Genomic DNA, 24,576 nt, shown 5'->3' with positions numbered 1-24,576 from the left:
TTCGAAAGCACCCCCGGGTGCAAGTAGATAAATAGGGACCGCTTACCAGCGGGAAGGTAAACAGCGTTCCGTGTGCTGCGCTGGCTCGCCAGATGCAGCTTGTCACGCTGGCCACGTGACCCGGAAGTGTCTGCGGACAGCGCTGGCTCCCGGCCTAGAGTGAGATGAGCGCACAACCCTAGAGTCTGGCAAGACTGGCCCGTATGGGCAGGGGTACCTTTACCTTTATTCACTTCATTAATCTTTAAATTTACCTCTGGTGACCCAAATTAATATTGCATATTGGGAAGCACTCAAGGAGTCCATTTTATTATACGCAAAGATCTGAGCACTTGGCATTATGAGAGCTACAGACTGAACTAGGGGGTGGAATTATATCACGTGCAGGCTGTATCCCTAAGTGAGAGCCCATTTCTCTCAAGGGAGATCACAAATCACAGCAGTTCATATCTATAACAGCGTCAAAGGGCACATACGTGGCCTGGAGGCAGTGTTAAAGGCACTCAGGGATAGCTCTTCCAAACACACAAGACATCTGGTGTGTCTTAATAGTTGGCGCAAGCGAAAGAAAACCAAGGGCAAGTAATGAGTTTTGTTTTTTAATTATTATTATTCTGACCAAATATCAGCATCGTCTGAAAAATGGTTTAACATTACAGAACTCTCTAGGATGGGTAAGCTGAGGCCTCCAAACGTGCTCGACTCCAACTCCCACCATCCCTTGCTCCTGGCCATGCAGGCTAGGGAAAATTGGGAGATTGAGCCCAGCCGTATTCCGGAAAGCCACCATTTCCCCTTCAAGCCGTAGAAGAATTCAGTCGTCTATTTTTTCCAGTGCTTCCATATCCTCTGGATCGAGGCACTTGATGGTAGTCTCTGAAAAGGAAAGACATCTTTGCTAGGAGGAGGATCCCAATGCAGAAAGAAGAACTCAACCCTTCACAAGCCACTGGTCACAAGGATTCTGGGCCTGCTCTCCTCTCTGACTCACAAGAATTCCACACGGTGGACGGAGAGATCAACAGATGCTTGTGATATGGCTAGGACAACATTTCTAAATTTCTTTGTCTGAGAAAATATCGGGCATGGAAAGAAAAGGGCAACTCTGTAGAATTTTCTCCTAATGTTCTCAACCCATGAAATTAGCCAGCTTGAGGACTCATTAGGTTAGGGTGTTGGACCAGGAAGAAGAAGAAGAAGAAGAAGAAGAAGAAGAAGAAGAAGAAGAAGAAGAAGAAGAAGAAGAAGAAGAAGAAGAAGAGTTTGGATTTGATATCCCGCTTTATCACTACCCAAAGGAGTCTCAAAGCGGCTAACATTCTCCTTTCCCTTCCTCCCCCACAACAAACAATCTGTGAGGTGAGTGGGGCGGAGAGACTTCAGAGAAGTGTGACTGGCCCAAGGTCACCCAGCAGCTGCATGTGGAGGAACGGGGAATCGAACCCGGTTCCCCAGATTACGAGTCCATCACTCTTAACCACTACACCACACTGGCTCCCAAGCAGCTATGAAGCTCACTGGGAAGCAACGTGAGCCTGCCTCCTAACCAAAGCAAAGCAGGCCAGACACCATCTCGTGGTTTTACCTGCCTCTCGCAAGGTTGTTGTGTGCAAAAAGGGGACAGCCATTTATGGTACCCTGTTACTGATTCCAGGCTGTATTTTTGTTCAATGATACTGAATTATTTTTATATAGTACACTGCTGAAGGTTTTATTTTTAAAAAAATTATTAGGCAGTTTATAAATGCTTTTGACTAAATAAAAACAAATAACTACCTTAACCATCCTGAAGAAAAGGCATGTGATGCATGCAATAAAGAATTTGGTCTTCTTAATTCGGATATGTATCAAATGGTTAAAAATGTAGTTCTGTTGCTATGTTGAAAGTTTAATTATTTTAAAATGCTGTTATTTGTCTAGGCAATAGACCAAGTCATTTCTGGCAGGAAAAATGCCCAACTATAATTCAGCCTCTCTCTCTCTCTCTCTCTCTTTTCCACTGCTGTGCAACCTTTTTAATTCCCAATTATAGCTAATTCAGAGGCTAAAAGCCAGTGAGCATGTTTCTGAGCAGAGAGTCAAACCCTGATTACCCTAACCCAATGTCTAACTTTCTGCACTATTAAGTCACATGAAAATATCATGCTCACTGAAGTGGTCTTGAATTGCATAGACAAGCGGTAGATTATGCCTTTCGACCATATTGAAGGCCAGACCCTTCTTTCCAAAGCGCCCTGCTCGGCCTATACGGTGCAGGTAGGTCTCGTAGTCAGGCAGCCAGGACGTCATTGTAGGCAGGCTAAAGTTGACAACGATCGTGACCTGCTTCACGTCGATGCCTACGAGGCGACACAAAACAAGGTCACTTCCTGCTGAAGGAGCAAGTATCCACCTTGCTTTTGCTCGTCCAAGTCATTACCTCTGGCGCAGACGTTGGTTGTGATGAGGACTTTATCTTTCCCATCGCGAAACTTCTGGATCACGTCTGCACGCTCTTCGACAGAGAGCTCCCCACTCAACAGGGATACTTGGTGCCCATCATTCGACAGAGCCCAGTGAAGCCATTTGGCATTTTTACGCGTCTGCCAAAGGAACAAAGGAAAAACAAGAGACATACAAGGTCATGGCCTTCCCTGCAATGACACCGACATTTCTGTTCTGGTAGGTCCAGCTTTTTGGAATTTAGCCTTGAACCATTTATATTTATTATTACAGTGGTACCTTGGTTTATGAAGTTAATCCATTCCAGAAGTCCGTTCTTAAATCAAAGCGTTCTTAAACCAAGGCATGCTTTCCCATAGCAGCGGGGGACTCAATTTACAAATGGAACACACTCAACAGGAAGCGAAACATGCTCTGCTTCCAAGGCAAAGTTCACAAACCAAAACGCCTACTTCCGGGTTTGCAGCGTTCCTAATCCAAGTTGTTCATAAACTAAGCTGTTCTTAAACCAAGATACCACTGTATTATTATTAATTGAATTTATATACCGTTCTATACGCGGGGGTCTCAGGGCGGTTCACAGAATAAAATCAAGATATAAAACCACAAAATACATAATAAAAAAACCCCAATAGTCCCCCACAAAAAAAACACATTTTAAAAGGGCATAGGATGTAAATCAGATCAACCAAAGGCCTGGTTAAAAAGGAACGTTTTTGCCTGGCGCCTACAGGTGTATAATGAAGGCACCAGGAGAATTTTTCTGGGGAGAGCATTCCACAGACAAGGAGCCACTGCAGAGAAGGCCCGTTCTCGTGTTGTACCCTCTGGCCCTCTCGAGGTGGCGGTACACGAAGGAGGGCCTCAGAAGATGATCTCAGGGTCCAGGTAGGTTCATATGGAAAGAGGCGGTTCTTGACTCATTGCAGTCCTGAGTCATTTACCCTCCCACTCTGAACCCCCCAAAGTACAGGTGGCGACCGTTTTGCACTAGTCCAATTGAAGCGTGGCTGCCAACCCACGGGTCCTTTTGGACCTGCAAGAGGGTGGGGCGGGACTGACTGACGTGTGCTGTGTCAATGGGCGCAGGGTCCAGGAATGAACCCCTGCGCAAAATGGTCACCACCTGTAACTGACTAGTAAGACTGTATCTGACTAGCAAGACTGGGTTGGAAGTCAGAAATCTTCATCCCAAGCCCATGGGCCCATCATTCCTCCTCACCCCAAATATATTCTCCGGACGTTTTCTGGGGCCCCAGGTTACCTCGATGTTGCAAGGGCGCCTTACCTGACAAAAGATTATCGCTTGGCCGACTGTGATGCTGCCATAGATATTGCACAGTGCTTTGTATTTGTCCTCCTTGTTCTCACACTCAAAATAGTACTGCCTGATATTGTTCAGGGTCAGCTCCTCTCGGCGGAGCTTAATAACGTTGGGTTCGGGGACGATGCGCTGGGCAAAGAGCAGCACAGGGTCTTCAAAGGTGGCGGAAAAGAGAAGCATCTGACAACCGGGGTCTAAAGCTCTGGAAGGAAGAAAAACAAAAAGCAGCCAGCATTTCATTCTCAAGAGAAATCATGGCCACGAATCTTTTGTCGCTTTATAAATCAGGTTTGGGGGACCTGGGGCACTCCAGGTGTTGCCAAACTACAGCTCCCATCAGCCCCAGCATGCACAGCCAATGGGCAGGGATGATGGGAGTTTGGCAAACATCAGGCAGGCCAAAGATTGCCTACCTGCTAGAACTGAACTCACTGGGGAGCAGCTGCGGCCTAGCGATGCAGCCTGTGCTTTGCATGCAGAAGATACGAGGTTCAATTTTCAGGAAGGGTTGGGAAAGACTCCTACCTAAAAGCCTTGAGGCCCATAGCTTAGTCAGCTGAGCTTCATGACCAACTGGTAGAAGGCAGCATCTAACCCTCTTCATTCTCATTTGTTACCAGGTAAGAAGGGAGACTTTGCAGTGTATTTCTACTCATTCCTAATAAGTAGGTTTACCTCTCAGTTTTCAACTAGAGAATTCAAATCAGCTATTTCTATATATATAACACATGTAAGATACAGGCCAGATCCACATAAACACAAAACCAAAGCACCAGCCCCACTGAAAGATGTTTCTTCTAAGAGGGCCATGATATTAATTTCTTGGGACTTGGGAGGAGGGGAAGGGAGCAGGCTAGGAGGTTGTCTTTGCCCGTCTGACTCCCTCAAATTTCTCCCCTGACACCATATTCCACAGACTCCGTTCCTAGACAGAAGTATTTACAATTAATTAGGTCTTGATCAAACATCTCTCAGGCACTTCCATGAACTTGGAAAAAGACTGCCTACCTATGTGTCTTCCAACTTGGTAACAAACCAATCATAAAAGCCAAATCATCTTCTTAAATGTCCAGGTACATGGCGCTTTGCAGAACACAAGGGGAAAACTCTCTGCCCAGGAGCTTACAGCACGGGGGAAGAACAGAGGAAGGGCAGAGGTGATTGTATCAGTTGCAAATGCTTAGGGTTTGTTACGGGAGGACAGGGATAGGGAAAACAGAGAGTGTGTTGGCCTTGTAGAGGCATCCTAGGACACTAGGGGCAGGAAAGGAGGGACACCAGAATGCTTGAGAAAGGGCAAAGGCTTTGAGAGAGGAGTTGGATAAGCAGAGGAAGCATTCAGGAACATTATCAGGATATAAAAGCAGAAAGGGAGTCAGGGAGCCTTGTGAGGCTCTCAAGTCAGGGACAAGGAGCTTGTGTTGAGCAGACAAGAAGCCAGTGTAGGGACATGAGGGTCAAATAATGAGACTGATTTGTGCAATAGTGGCATTGTACCGCTTCCATCGTATACTGAAGAAGCACCTCTTTACCCTGGCCTTTTTGACACCTGAGGTAAATATTTTTAGGTCCCATCCTATTCTTGTGACGGTCATTGGTTTTAAACTGTTTTTAATATTGTATTTTTAAATTGTTGTAACCCACGCGGGGAACTTAGGCTGTTAATAATAATCTTCCGCACATACAAGAAGGCAAGAATGCTATTGTTTCTACATGGCAGCAATATGACCGTACAAAAGCCCTTAGGTCTACATCTGAAGCCGCTTTCAGCACAGACAAGTATTCAATAGGGCATGCCTTCTCCAAAGTAGTAATAAATTAGTGGAAAAGCAAGTTCTATCAATACAAATTAAGTGGTTAAAAACCTTCCCAGATGCTCCAACAGGGATGAGCATGTCTAGAAAAGTTCTACATGCAGGAATTTCAGCAAGAATTAAGTTACTACTCCAAGATCTGTCTTACCAAAAAACAAACACACACACGTTTACCTCTGAATTCGGACACTCTGGTCTGAGTAATTCTGTTTGTCGATCATGACATCTGCTTCATCCAGCACACATACTCTGATCTTCTTCGGATTCAAAAGGTTTAGCTTGAAACACCAATCTAGCAGGGTGCCTGGGGTTCCAATTACTATCTGTTCTTCCACTACAGTCCCTCTTGGAACTGGGAGAGAGATTGAGTTACTTTTGCTACGTCAGCCAGTGCACATTTGCTAAACTAAAAAGATTTTGGGTTATTGCAATTAATTTTTGGAGAATAAGAGCTGCTGTTTCCACCCTTCTTGTTATCACGGTGCTAGCCTTGGCTCCCCAAACCTGCAGCTTGTTAACCACATGCAATTGGGGGGGGGGGGAACAAGTGCACAGGTAAACAGTGTGTGTGGACGTTGTGTCTGGTGCAAGGATGCAAAACGCACTCCCAGCTCCTCGAGATAAGCACGAGAGCCAGGGCTAAATATATGAAACTGATGTTGAGATGCTTACTGCAATTGCACAAGCTTGGCCTGAGGCTTAAATCAGAGACAGGGCTGTCCAACTGCTAGTACTGTCCTCCTGGATGCTAGCTGGGGCTGATGGGAGTTGGAGTCCGACAAGATCTGGAAGGCTACAGGTGTCCCCCCTGCCCATTCCTGGCTTAAAGGATCTCCATCATTTTGCAGAAAACCAAGTGCCGAGAAGTAACATGGAGGTATATCCCTTGCAGTTCTTCCTCCACTTTACTTAAGCAGTAAAAGGTAAAGGAGCCCTGGACGGTTAAGTCCAGCCAAAGGCGACTATAGGGTTGCGGTGCTCATCTTGTTTTCAGGCTGAGGGAGCTAGTGTTTGTCCACAGACAGCTTTCCGGGTCATGTGGCCAGCATGACTAAACCGCTTCTGGCACAACGGAACACCGCGACGGAGCGTACGGAAACGCTGTTTACCTTCCTGCCGCAGTGGTACCTATTTATCTGCTTGCACTGGCGTGCTTTCGAACTGCTAGGTTGGCAGGAGCTGGGACAGAGCAATGGGAGCTCACCCCATCGTGGGAATTTGAACCGCCGACCTTCCGATTGGCAAGCCCAAGAGGCTCAGTGGTTTAGACCACAGAGCCACCCTCGTCCCACTTAAGCAGTGCATGCAAGCTGTAAACATATGCCCTGTTAACTTGTCCAGATGGAACACACTCTTCCAGGAAAACATCGCCATAGAAGCAAAGAAACCAGGTTTAAAAATTTAGGGAGGGGCAAGAGGGAAGCACGCCGTTGAGTCCGGACACAGCAGCCAAGACAAGGCATAACCAGCATGATGCAAACCAAAAATTGTTGGGGCTTCAACTCCCATCATCTGCTGCAATGGCTGCGATCCAAGAGGCTGATGGGTGCTACAGCCCAAACAATACCTGCAGGCAACAACAATGGCTACCCTGGTTTACATTCATTTCTAGAGTGGTGGTTGGGGGGCGGGGAGTTATTTCATGGCATAAACATCTTGGTAAGTTAGAAATCTTTTTTTTTTTTAACGGAGGAAGCAAATTTAAAAGGTGGATACTTAGTTCACTGTTATGTACTGAGTTGAATAGGATCCAAAATACAGCAGTCTGATTGGTCCTAGAACAATAGGATTCAGAATGCAGAAGTCTGATTGGTCCTAGAACAATAGGATCCAGAATGCAGCAGTCAGATTGGTCCTAGAACAATAGGATCCAGAATGCAGCAGTCTGATTGGTCCGCAGGAGCCACCCAATCCAGCTCCAGGTGGAAGTGAATCTGCAACCTGATTGGCCTACAGGAGAATCCCGGAATTAGCCAATCATGTGGGGCCCATTGTGTAAATAATGTATATAAAGCAGACAGTTTGGGGAAACTTCTATTCCTCGCTACTATGAGCTGAATAAAGAGCATGAAATCCACACTCGACTCCGAGTATATTTCATTCACCTAATGACAAAGGACTGCTACCAAAGATGGAAGCTGCCGCCAAATCTAATCTACGAAAGGCATGCAGTATTTAGTATGCATTTCACGGCACCAACAGCTTTCGGGGTGGGTGGGTGGTGCTCTGTAACATCTGGATTTTGTAACAAAAGTACTTCTGACAAAAGCGTTAGGCAGCAAGACAAACGTAGGCAGAAAAAAACGCAACAAGAGAGGCCCTTACGTCTATTCCCTCGAATGGCAAACGCAACCTTTATGTTGACGCAAAACTTTCCCATCTTCTCAATCACTCGCCCCGTCTGCAATGCCAGTTCGAAGGTGGGAGACAAGCAGAGACACTTTGGGAGGAGGCAACAGAGGGAGAAGGAAACAGAAAGATGGAGGTCAGTTTAGCCTTCAGAAATGGTGCAGTGCTTTCCCAATATGACATACAGGCCATGTTTCCTTTTCACTTTAAAGGTAAAGGGACCCCTGACCATTAGGTCCAGTCATGGCCGACTCTGGGGTTGCGGCGCTCATCTCGCTTTATTGGCCAAGGCAGCCAGCGTACAGCTTCCGGGTCATGTGGCCAGCATGGCTAAGCAGCTCCTGGAGAACCAGAGCAGCGCACGGAAACACCGTTTACCTTCCCACCGGAGCGGTACCTATTTATCTACTTGCACTTTGACGTGCTTTCGAACTGCTAGGTTGGCAAGAGCAGGGACCGAGCAACAGGAGCTCACCCCATTGCGGGGATTCAAACCGCCGACCTTCTGATCGGCAAGTCCTAGGCTCTGTGGTTTAACCCACAGCGCCACCCACGCGTCCCTTTCCTTTTCACTTTAGCATTAGGCTGTTACTATTATTTATTAGATGTCTTCTTCGCTTGTTCACTAAAGAGTCTCCAGCAGACTTGCAGAATATTTAAAACATAAATGTGAATACATTGCAGCATAAAAACAGAACCAAACGCCACCCGTAACAGCCACAGGAAGGTTTTGGCAGCACACTAGCTACCTAACAACATCACCTTACAGCCTGCGGAGAAAGAGAAGCCTTTATCTGGCACTGAAAAGATGTGGAGTAGATACAATGTGTTCATTTACTTTATATGGGGCATCTACACAACACAGTCCTGAAAGCACTGATCTCCTGTTTCCCTTAAGCTCCTCCTATATTTTCTCAAACTGCAGAAAACTTTGTTTTTATTTTAAAAGGAAGGGAGAATAAGTGCAATCGCCACTGGATGTTGATCGCCTCAGTACTAGTCTTCTGTCTTTTTAAATAAGCTACAGTTTTGACCATGCTCCTTTACCTTCACAAACCTCCACCGTAACACTTTATGGCTGGTTTCATTTTAGCATATTCTTTTTAATCTATCTTTGGGTTTGGGCTTCTCTGCCTGTTTTTTAAAATGGAAATATCTGCTCAATTTAGCACCCACATGAAAACGTGTTTTAGAGCAAACAGAAGTTCCGTTCAGTGCAAGTTTATCAACGTGTTAGTTTTTGTCTTGCACTTCTGAACGCTGAAGTAATCACACAATGGCACTGGGTTTTTGGGGGGTTTTTAAGTGCATCAGCACAAATGTTAAAAGTGATTTTAAGCAAATGAATCATGGGATTTATTTATTTTTTAAAAAACCTGGTTAAATGTCCCTTCCCTGTGCAGTATGTCACAGGTACGAGCACGGATGATCACAGTGGGATGGTTGCTTGATGATTGTGCCAACCCGGGTGGATAAAAATCAATGGTTTTTTAAAAAAATAATTTAAAAAAATGGATTATTTTTTATTTAAATCGGATTTTTAAAATAAAATGGATACATATGCTATAATGTTATTGTTATTGTTTTAGTTAAATAAATTGTTGAAATTGTTATTAAGGAAATGACTATTTTTCCTCCTTCCAATAAAGTTGCCCAAATATAAACAGTTAACTTATTAAACCTCACAATAATTTCATAATTATCTACCACTGTATTTCTAATAGTATAACCAAATCAGTAATATTTGATATAACTGTAATAACTACTCTGAAAAGTTATTATTCCAAAAATGAAACCTGGTTGTAAATATTAAGATTATACCAGGAAGAATGAGTCTTTCTGTAAAAAAAAAAGTGATTTAAATCAAGTCTTACTGACCAGTAATTTAAATCAAGTCTTACTGACTAGTGATTTAAATCGTGATTTAGATCAATTTGATTTACATAAAATCCACCCTGGTGCCAACATTACTTTGTTACCATGTTGAGGCTTAACTCCACTTCTGCAAGATTAGTCTGTGTGTCAATTTTACGGCAGTTTGCTTCCGCCAGCCAGCTTCCAGATTTTTAGGAAACTCCCAGCATTGAAAGCGGCCGTTCTACAGAAGCAGTGGACCAGACAGAAAAGGCACCAACCCCAGGGAAGCAGCCCTTACTCAGCTTAATAGCAAAGATTTCAATTTCTTGTTGGCGTTAGTGAACTGAGGATGACTCTGCAGCCAGAGGCTGTATCGCGGAGTTTATTTTACCTGTGGAAATCTGTCCTGTGGGTTCACTCTGCTCAGCATAGCCAGAACAAAAGCAGCTGTTTTGCCTGTCCCCGACTGACTTTGTGCGATAAGATTTTGGGGTCTGAAACAGAGAATCAAGCTGGGATTAATGCAGACAGACAACAATAATCCAATGGTCTGGGCTTCTCAAGTTTGTGGAGTGCTGCAAAACTATCACCAAACTTTGGCACCAGTTTGAAGTGACTCACTGTTGGAATTTTGGGCGTTAACTTCGAGCCCCAAGTTGATGTATCAATTACTCAGTTTGGGGGGCACAGCAAAATGTGGCATTTTTGATGCAAAACGGCTGCGAAACTTTGGCACAGGTTTGGAGGGGATCCCAGCTTTTGGGCTACAGAGTTAATAAGCCGGGAGTCCTAAGGAGTGTTCCTGTTTCAACGAAATAGTAATAGGGTATGTGTAACTGAAACAAGTTACAGATAGCCAGCCATGTTGTTCTGCCGTAGTCAAAACAAAATTAAAAAAATCCTTCCAGTAGCACCTTAAAGTTAAGGTATAGGGACCCCTGACCATTAGGTCCAGTCGTGGCCGATTCTGGGGTTGCGGTGCTCATCTTGCTTTATTGGCTGAGGGAGCCGGCATACAGCTTCCGGGTCATGTGGCCAGCATGACTAAGCCGCTTCTGGCGAACCAGAGCAGTGCACGGAAACGGCGTTTACCTTCCCGCCGGAGTGGTACCTATTTATCTACTTGCACTTTGATATGCTTTCGAACTGCTAGGTTGGCAGGAGCAGTGACCGAGCGACGGGAGCTCACCCCATTGTGGGGATTCGAACGGCCGACCTTCTGATCGGCCTTTTGATTCAAACCGCCGACCTTTTGATATTGGTATGAGCTTTCGTGTGCATGCACACTTCTTCAGATACAACAAGGATACTTGAGAGGCACACAAAAGGCATAGTGGGAAGAATGTTTTACATAAAAGTATGGTTTAGCAAACTTTTGGTATTTGCTTTTCAGAGTGTTAATAATATTTTATACTTCAATTTCATTGGGAGAATGAGTCTTTTAAGCACATGAACTGGGAATAAGGAGGTTGAAAAGAACAGAAAACAGTGAGTGACAACCTTCTAAAGCACAGATCAACCAGAACGAAAAAATCTGATTTCAAAGGTGGTTGATAACCAGACTGAAAATATATCTTTATCTGGATTTTCACTTGATAACGGGATGCAAAAACTATTAGGCAACAGAATAGTAATCAGAGGGAAAATATCCCTTCCCTAAACCTGTGTGTCAGTTGGGGACAGAAGTTATGTTACCCATTCTATGTAGATGAAACTCCAGCATCTACAAGAAATCTAACATGAATTAGATCAACAGTTCGCTGGTTAATCGGCACAGGTGTGCCCCATGCTGGCTGCAACACAAAGAATATCTTTCAATTTGTTTGAAACCAACTCACGGGTCAGCTAACATCATTGGAAGTGCCGTTTCTTGGATCTTGGAAGGTCTGTTAAAGCCCATGGCATAGATGCCTTGCAAGAGTTCATCCTTCCTGTTAAAATGAGAATAATGTGGGATGTAAACACAGGAGCAGTCAATGACAACATTCCTAGAGTGTACATGTTAGAACATGGGGAGGGATGTCTGTCCAGCAAGCAGGTGAACTTCCTGGGGACGGACTTCCTCCGCATGTGACCAGAGGTGGGTGTGGCCTCACCTGTGCAGGTAAATGATAAAAGCACAGGGCAGGCAGCCATCTTTCTCTCTCTTGCCTCTTGCCTCTCTCTGCCATCTTCCTTCCATGAGGAAACATCTAAGGATGCTCTCTTGGCTCCCAGCCAAGAGAGGAGATAAGGGCTATCTTGCTACAAGATAGATTTCTAAGTGTATGTAACCTTTTAAAGCCTGCCTACCTTCTGGGATCATATTGTGAACAGAACGTGAGTAAACTCTTTTATACTTTTATAAAGACTGTGTCGTGTCTTGGATTTTAAGAGGGAACAAAGGGGAAATTACCAGAGTAATTATTATAGAGGTTCTAGCGAACCTGTGCACACGTTACCGTTGCGTACTTAAAGGGGAATGTGTATAAACTCTGCTGATATTTTGGGAACTTGTTAGCACAAGTTGGATAAGGATATAATTAGTCAATATATCCTCTCCTGCACCCCAGAACATTCCCACAAATAAAAGTTAACAGTTTTACACGTAAGCAGCTCAGTTACTTCTGAGTGAAACTGGAGGATGCTAGCAGTCTGGTAAATAAGATCCCCTGACCTCCATGTACTGCTGTCATGATTTTAGAGAATCAAGAGCTGCCATAACTGAGAAATGTGGATAGATGGCGGAACACGTTGCAAATCGCTAGGCTCACTTTCACACAAAATGACGTCAAGATAAACAATACGATTTGGTCTCGAACCAATAGATTTGGGCGGTAGCAAAATGAAAAGCCCTGAAAACCAGAAATAACAGGCTGCTACAAAGATGTTGCATTCCCATCAACCCCTTCAACTAGATGCAAAAAGTAGGAATCAGCTAGTGCAAAAAGTGGCTTATTAATAACAGCAAGAGAGGCCCATAGAACAGCATATTGCGGGTCTATCCCAACATTTCTTAAGTATTAGGAGTGTAATTTTCAGACCCACCATTCTCAAACTTTCCCTTGTCTAACATAAGCATTGGTTATCAGAATATATTCTTCAATAATGTATTTTCTGTAGCTCAGTGGTACAGCACATGCAAGCAGATCCCTAGCTTCTGCAGGCAGGGGAGAGACTTCTACCTGAAACCCGGGAGAGCTGCTACCAGTCAGTGTAGACATTACTGAACCACATGGACTAGTGTAAGGTGATCAGATTCAGTATAAGGCAGCTTCCTGTGAAATTACTGGTTTGAAAGGCGTCAGCCCCAGCTACTCTGTTGTGTTTTTACAGGGCCTCTCCTCCTTCTGGAGGGGAGGTGTTGTGGGCTGGACCCGATTCCCATGTCACGCCGGGGTCGTTATGCCCCCTGCCCCACTCACATGGCTGGCGCGCCACGCCCCCGGTTAAGCACCCAATCAGGCGGCTTGGTGGGGGTGTGGTTTGCTGCTCAAGATGCAGCCGCGCCAGCCATTCCGCCCATTTCTTCACCTTTTCACCGCGAGTCACCCACCCACCACTCCCTTAGGGCTTAGGACTTAGCTTTTTTCTTGACCTTGCTATGGACCTCTGGTTGGTCACCCAGGTTGCCCAGGGGGCCTGGTAGGAATTTTTTCCAACTGGCAAATTGGTACCGGCCTTTTCGGTTTTTTCGCCTACCTCGTAGCAATCGTCATAACTTTCTTGGTATTTGGTGGTTAGGCATTGGAATGTGTTGTTGGTGTGTGGAAGGGCAAGGTGTGGCCATCGCCTACCCCTTCGAATTTGGGTATTCCGTTAAAGGAATCCGGCGGTCGTGGATCCTGTCCGATGCCTGTGTGGCGGGGGGCCGTGGCACGACCCCCGGTGACATCAGGGGAGAGCTTATAGTTGTATTAGCATCAACAGGCTCCCCCTACTGGTGGGTAACCCCTCTTCAGACTCACCCCTCACTGAGTGGGTGGAGTCAATCTTCTGTGGTCCAATGCCTAAGCCAATACCTTCTCACTTGCTGTAATCAATAAAGTTGTGGCCTTTTCTTGCCCATTAACATTATACACTGTGTCCACGTGTCTTTATTCCTCCAAGCGGGGGTCGGGTCCTCAAACCACAATCTACGACTTGTGCCTCAGACCAGAGCACATCTAAATATTTCACCAAGGCTACAATCCTGAAAAAGTCAACATAGCTCTAAGGAAGGATAAGAAGTGCTATGGAAGCAAATGGCGCTCTGAAACCAAGAGCAAAGTCAATAGGAATAGAAGACAATGGACTCATACTGAAATGCAGCACATTAGGTTCGTAAACCAAACGAGCTTTTGCGAAATGCAGGATCTGAACCTGAACTCTGGGAAATGCAAAACCCATAATGAGCATCAGACCACAGGGTGGATGAGCACTTTCTGGGCTGATTCAGTTTTTGATATATTATTATCCATTTTGAGTAGACCCACAGCCCGGAGAAGAGCAGTCACTGAGTGAACAAAACTTACGAACAAAATGCAAACGTCAATTGATTCTAGATACTCACAAATGCAGTTCCTCAAAGGTTTTCACGGAAAACAGCGGTGAGCTGGGATCACGCTGTAAAACCTCTACGTGATGGTAGGACTCCACTAAAGATTTTCTAATTAGCTTGTTTAAGAGAGAAGTTTCTGCTGCAGGTACTGTGTTGCGTGAAGAACAAAGGCATCAGTTGTTTATTTACTAAATTTACACAGTATAAATTTAGTATACTGTATAGTTTATTGATTAATACAGGCAACCCATAAAGCTGACAACATTTAATATGAAAACAATAAAAACTAAAGAGAGACATAGAGGGTTTATGCAACTGAATGCCCCTCCATTCACAAAAATCCCTGCAGACAGAGAGCTAGCATGTCAGGAAGAAAGCCTCTAGCTTAGTCTTCTTCCTTACACATTTCTATAGGCAGTGAGATGTTTGGGGGTATTTTTGGTACGGAGGAATACCCAATCATGTGTCTCCCTGCAAGCAGTCGGAAGCTCAGGGTTACTACCCAATTTTTAACAAGGGCGACAGCTAGAAGCTGCCTGTCATCTTACCTCGGTCGCAATCATCGTCCTCCAACTTTTTCGTATCTGCATCGCTCTTCCCTTCGCTGCTCTCTTTAAAAAAGTTTTCAGAACGTTAGACAACTGGCTTACATGTTTTTAATTAAAGGCACCACAAACTAGCGCCTTGCAGAAAATATAGCGAAGAAACATTCCAAGTCACAAGTGCAGCTATCTAGCTGGCTAAGAGTTTGCCTTATCAGACAACGTGCAAGGCATCTCTGAATCGTATCAGAACTTTGGGGGCGGCCCGTGTTCGGTTAGCCCCAAAATGGAAAACGAGCAAGGTCCCAACTAAAGTAAGGTTACTAGATGTCCCCGTTTCCCGGGGACAGTCCCTGAATTTACAAATCATACAAAATCCTATCATTCCTACTGAACTTGAAAAGTGCCCCCAGATTCATTCAAAAAAATGTGTTGAACTTAAACTAAAGAAGAATGGCAATTTAAACGTTTGTGATATGCGCAGCTTGCAGACCTAACATATAGAATAAGAGAACAAGAAGAACATTTGTTGAAAGAAGATTGGAAAATATTTATTGAATATATGGGGAGGGGAATTGTGCACGCTTGAAAACGTTGGCAGCATTAAGATAAATTCAACAGTGTAAATAAGTTTTGATAATAATGGAATAGTGAATGGTTTAGTTTATGTAAAATACGCAGGGATTTATGCTATGTAAAATTAACCATGGAAAAAGAAGAAGGGAAGTCATGGATATTTTAAGGTTGTATAAATGAATAATCTAATTTGTAAAACAGAAAATTTAATTACAATGATACCTCGGGTTAATAACTTAATTTGTTCCAGAGGTCCGTTCTTAACCTCAAACTGTTCTTAACCTGAGGTACCACTTTAGCTAATGGGGCCTCCTGCTGCCACCACTACACGATTTCTGTTCTCATCCCGAAGCAAAGTTCTTAACCCAACATACTATTTCTGGGTTAGCGGAGTTTGAAACCTGAAGTGTCTGTAACCCGAGGTAGCACTGTGTGTGTGTATGTGTACACACACACACACACACACACACACACACACACACAGAGTACTTTTTTCTGTGGGGACACAGGGGGACGCATACCCCTAAACATTTTGCAAATCTAACAGAAGAAACTAAAACATCTTTTTAAATTAGTTTCTTCTCTAGCACAGTGAATTGTCAGTTCTGTGGCTACCCCTGGTGGCGGCCTTTTGTCCATTTGCTGTATTTATTTTCTCCCCAATTTGAACTATAAAATTATTTTTCTTGAGTCAAAATGAGAGTACAGTGGTGCCCCGCAAGACGAACGCCTCGCAAGACTGAAAACCCGCTAGACGAAAGGGTTTTCCGTTTTGGAGGCACTTCGCTAAACGAATTTCTCTATGGGGTTGCTTCGCAAGACGAAAAAATCTTGCAAGTTCCCGCTGGTTTTTTTAGCTTTCCCCTCCTTTCCTAAGCCGCTAAGCCGCTTATCAGCTGTTCCGCTGATAAGCCGCTTAACAGCTGATCTCTAAAAGCCGCTAGACAGCTAATAGCGCTAATCCGCTAATCCGTCAATGGGCTTGCTTTGCAAGACGAAAAAACTGCTAGACGAAGAGAATCGCGGAACAGATTCTTTTCGTCTTGCGAGGCACCACTGTACCCCTAAACATTTTTTATTTTTTGAGGGGAAAAGGCACTGTGTGTGTGTGTGAGAGAGAGAGAGAGAGAGAGAGAGAGAGAGAGAACTTTGGGGATGCTTTTGCATTGCGGGCAGAGACGCAGAGCTGAAGTGAAGCATGCTGCAGCCTCTGCCTTTGGTCCCATTTATTGGGCAGAGAAGGAGCAGCTGCAGGGAACTTCCTTTCCTCCCATGAAGAACCATTTTGCCCCACCTAACAACTGCCCTAGGGCTGCAGAAGCAAGGGGACAGGACCATCTGGCCCTACCTATTGGTCAAAGGAACTCGAGGCACCACCTGCTACCCAAGCCCCATCACCACAAAGGGGAGGTCAGGCTAGGCTGAACGAGACACAAAATGCCTGCTTATAGGTAAGGGACGGCTCTATCAATTTCAGATCCTCTCCTTTTCTCATTTCTTTTCCAGTTCTCAGCATTAGTGTATCAGCTTGCGATTTTTTAAAGTCCTAATGAAAATTCAAAAGCCCTTTCGTGTATTTTTCTCTAGTTAGGCATTTTTATATTATTTTCACTACCACATTATTTCACTACTGCACTATTTTCATTGGAGGTTTTTAAGCAGAGGTTGGGTGGCCATCTGAGATGGATGCTTTAGTTGAGGGGGTTGGTCTAGATGACCCTCAGGGTCCCTTCCAACTTTTCAGTTCTATGATTCTGTATTTATTTATTTATTTATTTATTTATTTATTTATTTATTTATTTCATGCACTCTCCCCTAATATAAACATTTTTGCACACATTCTCTTGGAGAACTGCATCTGGTAAACTGGAGAAGTGCACATTTTGAAGGGCAGCAGTGTTTTGCTTCACGTTATTTGCTTCGAGAAGTGCAAATTAGCTACAATTGCATTAAAATTCCAACCAAACCAAATTCCTCCTCCTCCATCCCTACTTATGGTTCACCACTTGGGTCTGGACTTGAAAACAATTGTCTCCATCATCTACCTTTGTGGGAATGCTGTCGATACTAGGAGAGGATATATTGATTTAATAGTATCCTTCCTATCTCACGCTTGTGAAGCAGCAGCAGAGTGTATTCCCCAATATATAGCAGGAAGCTAGTTGGTAGATTTGTTTGAATTTTTTTACTAAGCAATCCAATCTGGCTTTGTTCAGAGTGGAGTACAATGGATGCTTGGGATGCGATTCAGCGCTTCTGCGCAAAGCGCGATGTAACGCTTCTGCGCATGCATGACCGCCAACACCCGGAAGTAACCTGTTTCGGTACTTCCGGGTTTCGGGGGTCCGTAGCCCCAAAAAACGCAACCTGAAGTTTCTGTAACCTGAGGTATGGCTGTATATTCCTGGTAATGGTAATGCTCCAGACCAGGTGCAACAGGATGTTCAACTGGCTGGATCAAAATCCCCCTGTCTGTGTCCACTCTAGGCAAACAGGAAGTGTGGTACTTGACTGGTTATATTACATCCCAAAATCTTTGCCCTCAACTTCCCTTCGTTTGTGTGCCATGTCCTATTTTTTTAAAAAAACAGATGACAAGCTATGTCACTTTTTTGAGGTGATCTACTCTGGGAGACAAATGTCTGAAAAGCGGAACGTAGAAAATAAACATACAGTGGTGGTACCTCGGGTTACATACACTTCAGGTTACAGACTCCGCTAACCCAGAAATAGTGCTTCAGGTTAAGAACTTTGCTTCAGGATAAGAACAGAAATCGTGCTCTGGCGGCGTGGCAGCAGCAGGAGGCCCCATTAGCTAAAGTGGTGCTTCAGGTTAAGAACAGTTTCAGGTTACGTACGGACCTCCAGAACGAATTAAGTACTTAACCCAAGATACCACGGTACAGTGGTACCTCGGGTTACAGACACTTCAGGTTACAGACTCCGCTAACCCAGAAATGGTACCTTGGGTTAAGAACTTTGCTTCAGGATGAGAACAGAAATCGTGCGGCGGCAGCGGGAGGCCCCATTAGCTAAAGTGGTACCTCAGGTTAAGAACAGTTTCAGGTTAAGAACGGACCTCCAGAACGAATTAAGTTCTTAACCCGAGGTACCACTGTATAACATTCTGGACAATGTGTTTTAAAATCTGTTTCATGAAACATACCTTGCTTTCTCTTACTATGAGTGATGGTAGGCTATTTGATTTTCTCCAATGTGATATGTTTCAAGAGATGCTACCAGGAGCATCGTACTTAAATTTGTGGCCAAAGATTCAGGGCAGGTAAGATCAGAAAACAAACCTGTTGCGCTAAACATACAAGCAAAGCACCCTCAAGGATCCCCTTACCTGAAACAGGACGATGCGGAAAACACCCAAGATTTTTCCCACAGGATAATGATCTATTCAACTAGAAGAAGGAATGGTTACAAGTATGAGCCAAACAGATCACAAGCTTTTTGAGACTCTTTGGTCTAGCACAGCCAACCTGTGACACACCCAGGCAAGGCACACGGAAGAAAAATTAAGGGTAGGTCACAACATATGGCTTTTTAAAAAATAATTTGGAGTATTGCAAAGGGAACTTGTGAGGGGAAATAGTGAAATGGGGTGAAGGCAACAAGGGAAAAGTTAAAAAGGTGTAGGAGGAATGTGAGAAATAAAAAGTCTTGGGCAACAGAGTGGGGCCGGCAGAGACAATATTAATTAAATTTACATTTTAGTAAAGGTAAAGGGACCCCTGACCATTAGGTCCAGTCTGGGGTTGCGTTGCTCATCTCGCTTTATTGGCCGAGGGAGCCAGCGTACAGCTTCCGGGTCATGTGGCCAGCATGACTTAAGCCGCTTCTGGCGAACCAGAGCAGCGCACGGAAACGCCGTTTACATTCCCGCCAGAGCGGTACCTATTTATCTACTTGCACTGGCGTGCTTTCAAACTGCTAGGTTAGCAGGAGCAGGGACCAAGCAATGGGAGCTCACCCCGTTGCGGGATTTGAACCACCGACCTTCTGACTGGCAAGTCCTAGGCTCTGTGGTTTAACTCACAGCACCACCTGTGTCCCTTAAATTTAGTCAATATTAAAAAGAATAAAATTAAAGCCTCTAAAAACAGTTAAAAATAGCTTTCTCAAACAGTTTAAAACTTCTAAAAGTTTATAGATTAAGGTGTGGGAAGGAATTGATGGTTAGCGCTCAGCTGGTTAGTGTGGTGCTGATAATGTTAAGGTCGCTGGTTTGATTCCTATATGGGCCACCTGCATATTTCTGCATTGCAAGGGATTATAGTGGATCACCCTTGGGGTCCCTTCCAACACTATAATTCTGAGATACTAGAGGCAAGCTAAAGAAAAGACTGGGCCAGAGGGGCTGCAATGTACACTTACCTGGGGATGATCTCCACGGGCCTCCGTAAGGACTTCTCTGGGTGACTCGCAAAGCAAAAGATCGAAAGAAACAGTAAAAACTACAGCAAACTCATCACATGTTAAAAGACCATTTCAGTGCCATTTAAAGCATTAGAGAGGAGTGGGGAGAGGGGGAAGAGAAAAGAAATAAGCCCCCCAAATGAAACAAGGGGGGGGGGTAACAAGCAAGTCTGAAATGTGTTTGTTTGCCTTAGCTATGATGTTTTATAAATGTACAGTGGTAGCTTGGGACTCAAACGGTTGGCTCCCGAACAAATCGGCTCCCGAACACCCCAAACCCAGAAGTGAGTGTCCTGGTTTGCAAACCTTTTTCGGAAGCCAAACGTCCAACGCGGCTTCCGATTGAATGCAGGAAGTTCCTGCAGCCAAGCGGAAGCCGCGCTTTGGTTTTCAAACCGTTTTGGGAGTCAAACAGACTCCCTGAACAGATTAAGTTCAAGAACAAAGGTATCACTGTATTTGATATATTATTTTGTGCTGCCAAATAATTTCCATCACTGCCCCCCAAAAGGCAGGATATAAATAAAATAACGTGAATAAAAAACTGCGGCAAATCTTTTATAATAATCATAATAATATAATAATAATATTTTATTTATACCCCGCCCTCCCCAGCCAAGGCCGGGCTCAGGGCGGCTAACAAGCAATAATAAAAATAAGTTGAATGAATACAACTTAAAAACATTAAAATACAACACTAAAATATTGAAACATTAAAATGTAGCCTCATCGGAGGAGGAGAAAAAATAAAATAAAGAGGGGGAGGGAATCAAACTGGCTCCAAGCCAAAGGCCAGGCAGAACAACTCTGTCTTACAGGCCCTGCGGAAAGAAATCAGATCCTGCAGGGCTCTGGTCTCATGAGGCAGAGCGTTCCACCAGGCCGGAGCCAGGGCTGAAAAGGCCCTGGCTCTGGTTGAGGCTAATCTAACTTCCTTAGGGCCTGGGACCTCTAGGGTGTTGCTATTTATGGACCTTGAGGCTCTTCGTGGGACATACGTCTTTTAAAGAGAAGTACAGTAAGGTGGGTGGGGTGGAAGAACAGATAAAACAAGCATTATATAAAGGCTAAACTAGGAGAATAAGGGGTGGAAGTTTAATGGAGCCAGTATGATGCAGCAGTCAAAGTGCTGGCGGTGACCGGGGTTCGAATCAGCACACAGTCATGAAGCTCACTGTGGGACCTCGGGGCAGCCACTGTCTCTTGGTCTATATCCTACCTTACTGAGGTTTTGCAAGGATAAAATAGGAAAACCATGTATAATAATAATAATAATTTATTATTTATGCCCCACCCATCTGGCTGGGTTTTCCCAGCCACTCTGGGCAGCTTCCAACAGAACACTAAAATACAATAACCTATTAAACATTAAAAGCTTCCCTAAACATCACCTTGAGCTCTTTGGAGGAAAAGGTATTATATAAATGCAATAAATGATAGGTTAGTCCAGGGGTCAGCAACCTTTTTCAGCCGTGGGCCGGTCCACTGTCCCTCAAACCATGTGGGGGGCCGGACTAAATTCCTATGCCCCACAAATAATCCAGAGGTGCATTTAAATAAAAGGACACATTCTACTCATGTAAAAACACGCTGTTTCCCGGACCATCTGCGGGCCGGATTGAGAAGGAAACTGGGCCACATCCGGCCCCCGGGCCCTAGGCTGCCTACCCCTGGGTTAGTCAGTAGCTACTGATCAGCATAGCCAAGTCAAGTCTTCAGAGACAACAAGCAGTAGCTAGGAAGCAAACAGCAGCAGAATTACTGACTTCTATTGGGTTTCTGGTTGCATATCCTCCAACATTTCCCCGATGAAAATAGAGATGTCCGATTATTATAAATAATAATATTTATTATTTATACCCCACCCACCTGGCTGGGTTGCCCCAGCCACTCTGGGCTGCTTTCAACACATATAAAAACCTAATGAAACATTAAAGAACTTCCCTTCAGATGTATTCTAAAGGTTGTAGAGTTACCGGTACTTATCTCCTTAGCTCAGTGGTCTCATAACTGAGTTGATGCATTGGGGAGGGAGGGAAAAGTGATACTGGGCTGGGTGCTAAAGGTCCAGGGGTCCTTTACCTTATTTTTACACACACATATGGGTTATATCCTGCGTTTTAGGACAAATGCCCTTCCAGGTCAGTGTCCAAAACCCGACATCTGATATATAATGCCAACAACTTCAAATTGGAAGAAAAGGCCATAATTCGGTGGTAGAGCAGGTAAAGCTAGGAATGTCCCCTGCCTGAAACCCTGGAGCATGCTGCCAGTCAGTGTAGACAATACATGTGTGCAAATGACCGGAGCTAATGACACAGGTCAGCCAAGCCTGTCCCTAAAAACCCGCAAATTGAGATGGCCCTTTTGGCCTGACCCTGCAACAAGAGCTCTTTGTGGGAACTAGCAGGAAGCACAGCCTTAACAGGTGAGGAAATAATTTTTAAAAAGGGACCTTCGAGCGTGTGCAGAGAGCCCTCTTCGTTCTCTGCAGCAAACCACCCCCTATATAAAATTGGGGGTCAGCTTTGGCTTCCATCTCCAGCAAGCATATGTGAGAGAGGAGGAGGAAGAGGAGGAAGGAAGGACTGCGGGGCAGAACACACAAAAAAAGGCGGAGGGGGAAGAACGAGGGCTCGAAGCTGTTAAGAGAGAGAACTGAAAAGGAACTCAAGGCGCTAGTCCCTGGCGTCTTCCCTTACTTTCTGAGGCAGAGATTCGGCGACCCCGCGGGAACTCGCTTCCTGCCCCTTCCCCAAGCTGCTCCGCCTCGGCCACATCTCGCCCAGCCGCCGTTCTGCCCACTGGTCCATCCGCCCGCCGGGCAATCTCAGTGCGCCGGCCGTGCGAGGCGTCGCCGCAGCAGCAGCACGAGGCCCTGAGACGCGGGAGCCTCGCGCGAAGGCAGGGAAAGGGGCGGGGGGAGATGGGAAACTGGTAAATATTTATACCCGGCGGGGCGGGGCCGGGGTTGCCATGGAGACAGGGAAAGTGAGGAGGCGGAGAAGAAACGGGCGTTCGAAGGGGGTCGTTTGATGGGCCCGTGGGCGTTCTAGAACGCCCACGCGTCCGTTTGATCTCTGCTCCGAGGCGGGGCTCTCTAGTCTGGTTAGAGACGCGTTTTAAAGACATATTCGCACTTATTTGAGTGTAGGTTCCCTCCCCGCCCCATGGAGCTTCAGTGGGATGTATTTTTTTTGTGCTTTTATAATTAGTAATAAGGAATTTATTTATACCCCGTTTCCCCAGCTACTCTGAACGGCTCCCAACAGAATATTAACAATGCGATAACAACAACAAAAAACTTCCCTAAACAGGGATGTCTTCTAAAAGCCAGATACAGGTGAAACTTGAATATAGTGGAAAAGTTCATTTATTTCAGTAATTCAGTTTAAAAGGTGGAACTAATATGAGGTAGACTTACGACATGCATAGTGAGATATGTCAAGCCTTTATTTGTTATAATTGTGATGATTATGGAGTACAGCTGATGAAACCCCAACTTAACAATCTCAGAAAATTAGAATATTAAATGAAATCAGCAAAACAAGGATTGCAAATATAGAAGTATTGGACCTCTGAGAAGTAGAAGCATGCATATGTACTCAAGTACTTGGTTTGGGCCCCTTTTGCATCAATTACTGCCTCAGTGTGGCATGCAATGGGTGCTATCAGCCTGCGGCACTGCTGAGGTGTTATGGAAGACCAGGAAGCTTCAATAGCAGCCTCCAGCTCTTCTGCATTGCTCGGTCTCATGTCTCTCTCTCTTGGCAATGCCCCATAGATTCTCTAGGGGGTTCAGGTCAGGCGAGTTTGCTGGCCAATCAAGCGCAGTAATCCCATGGGCATTGAACCAGGTTTTGGTACTTTGGGCAGTGTGGGCAGGTGCCAAGTCCTGCTGGAAAATGAAATCAGCATCCCCATAAAGCTCGTCTGCGGAAGGAAGCATGAAGTGCTCCAAAATCTCCTGGGAGACGGCTGCGTTGACCCTGGACTTAATGAAGCACAGTGGACTAACACCAGCTGATGGCATGGCTCCCCAAATCAACACAGACTGTGGAAATGTCACACTGGACTTCAAGCATCTGGCATCGTGTGCCATTCTTCCTCCACACTCTGGGTCCTTGGTTTCCAAATGAGCTGCAAAAGTTGCTCTCATCAGAAAAAAGGACTTGGGACCACTGAGAAACAGACCAGTTCTTTTTCTTTAACTCAGGTGAGATGCTTCTGATGTTTCTTGTTCAGGAGCGGCTTGACAAGAGGAATGCGACATTTGAAGCCCATCTCCAGGATCCGTCTGTGTGTGGTGGCTCTTGATGCACTAACTCCAGCCTCAGTCCACTCCTTGTGAAAGTCCCCAGCACGTTTGAATGGTCTTTTCCTGACAATTCTCTCCAGGCTGCAGTCATCCCTGCTGCTTGTGCACCCTTTTTCTTCCACACTTTTCCCTTCCGCACATTCCCTTTCCATTAACGTGCTTTGATACAGCACTTTGGGAACATCCAACTTCTTCTGCAATTACCTTTTGAGGCTTTCCCTCCTTATGGAGGGTCTCAATGATGGCTTGGTGCACAACTGTCGGGTCAGCAGCCTTCCCCATGATTGTGCTTCCTACTGAACCAGACTGAGAGACCATTTAAAGGCTCAGGAACCCATTGCAAGTGTTATGGATTAGATAGCTACTGCACCTTTTCACAATATTCTAATTTTCTGAGATTGTTAATTTGG

The 24,576-nt window shown here is 45.0% G+C and overlaps 1 protein-coding gene across 1 annotated transcript; it reads right to left on the bottom strand.

Moving 5' to 3' along the window:
- Positions 1–586: 586 nt before the first annotated feature.
- DDX25 (DEAD-box helicase 25) lies at positions 587–22,980 on the bottom strand (the record flags this gene model as incomplete). Its single annotated transcript, XM_083713588.1, is given in 14 exon segments — positions 587–876; positions 2,151–2,339; positions 2,420–2,582; positions 3,731–3,968; positions 5,755–5,932; positions 7,906–8,020; positions 10,178–10,280; positions 11,625–11,717; positions 14,318–14,453; positions 14,854–14,916; positions 18,773–18,833; positions 19,807–19,851; positions 22,551–22,769; positions 22,771–22,980. Coding segments are annotated over 14 exon segments (1,875 nt in total). The 3' UTR covers positions 587–814.
- Positions 22,981–24,576: the final 1,596 nt, after the last annotated feature.

This window comes from Podarcis gaigeae (assembly GCF_964106915.1).
Source record: "Podarcis gaigeae genome assembly, chromosome: 15".
Taxonomy (NCBI): Eukaryota; Metazoa; Chordata; class Lepidosauria; order Squamata; family Lacertidae; genus Podarcis; species Podarcis gaigeae.
This window is presented reverse-complemented; position numbering and strand designations above follow the sequence as displayed.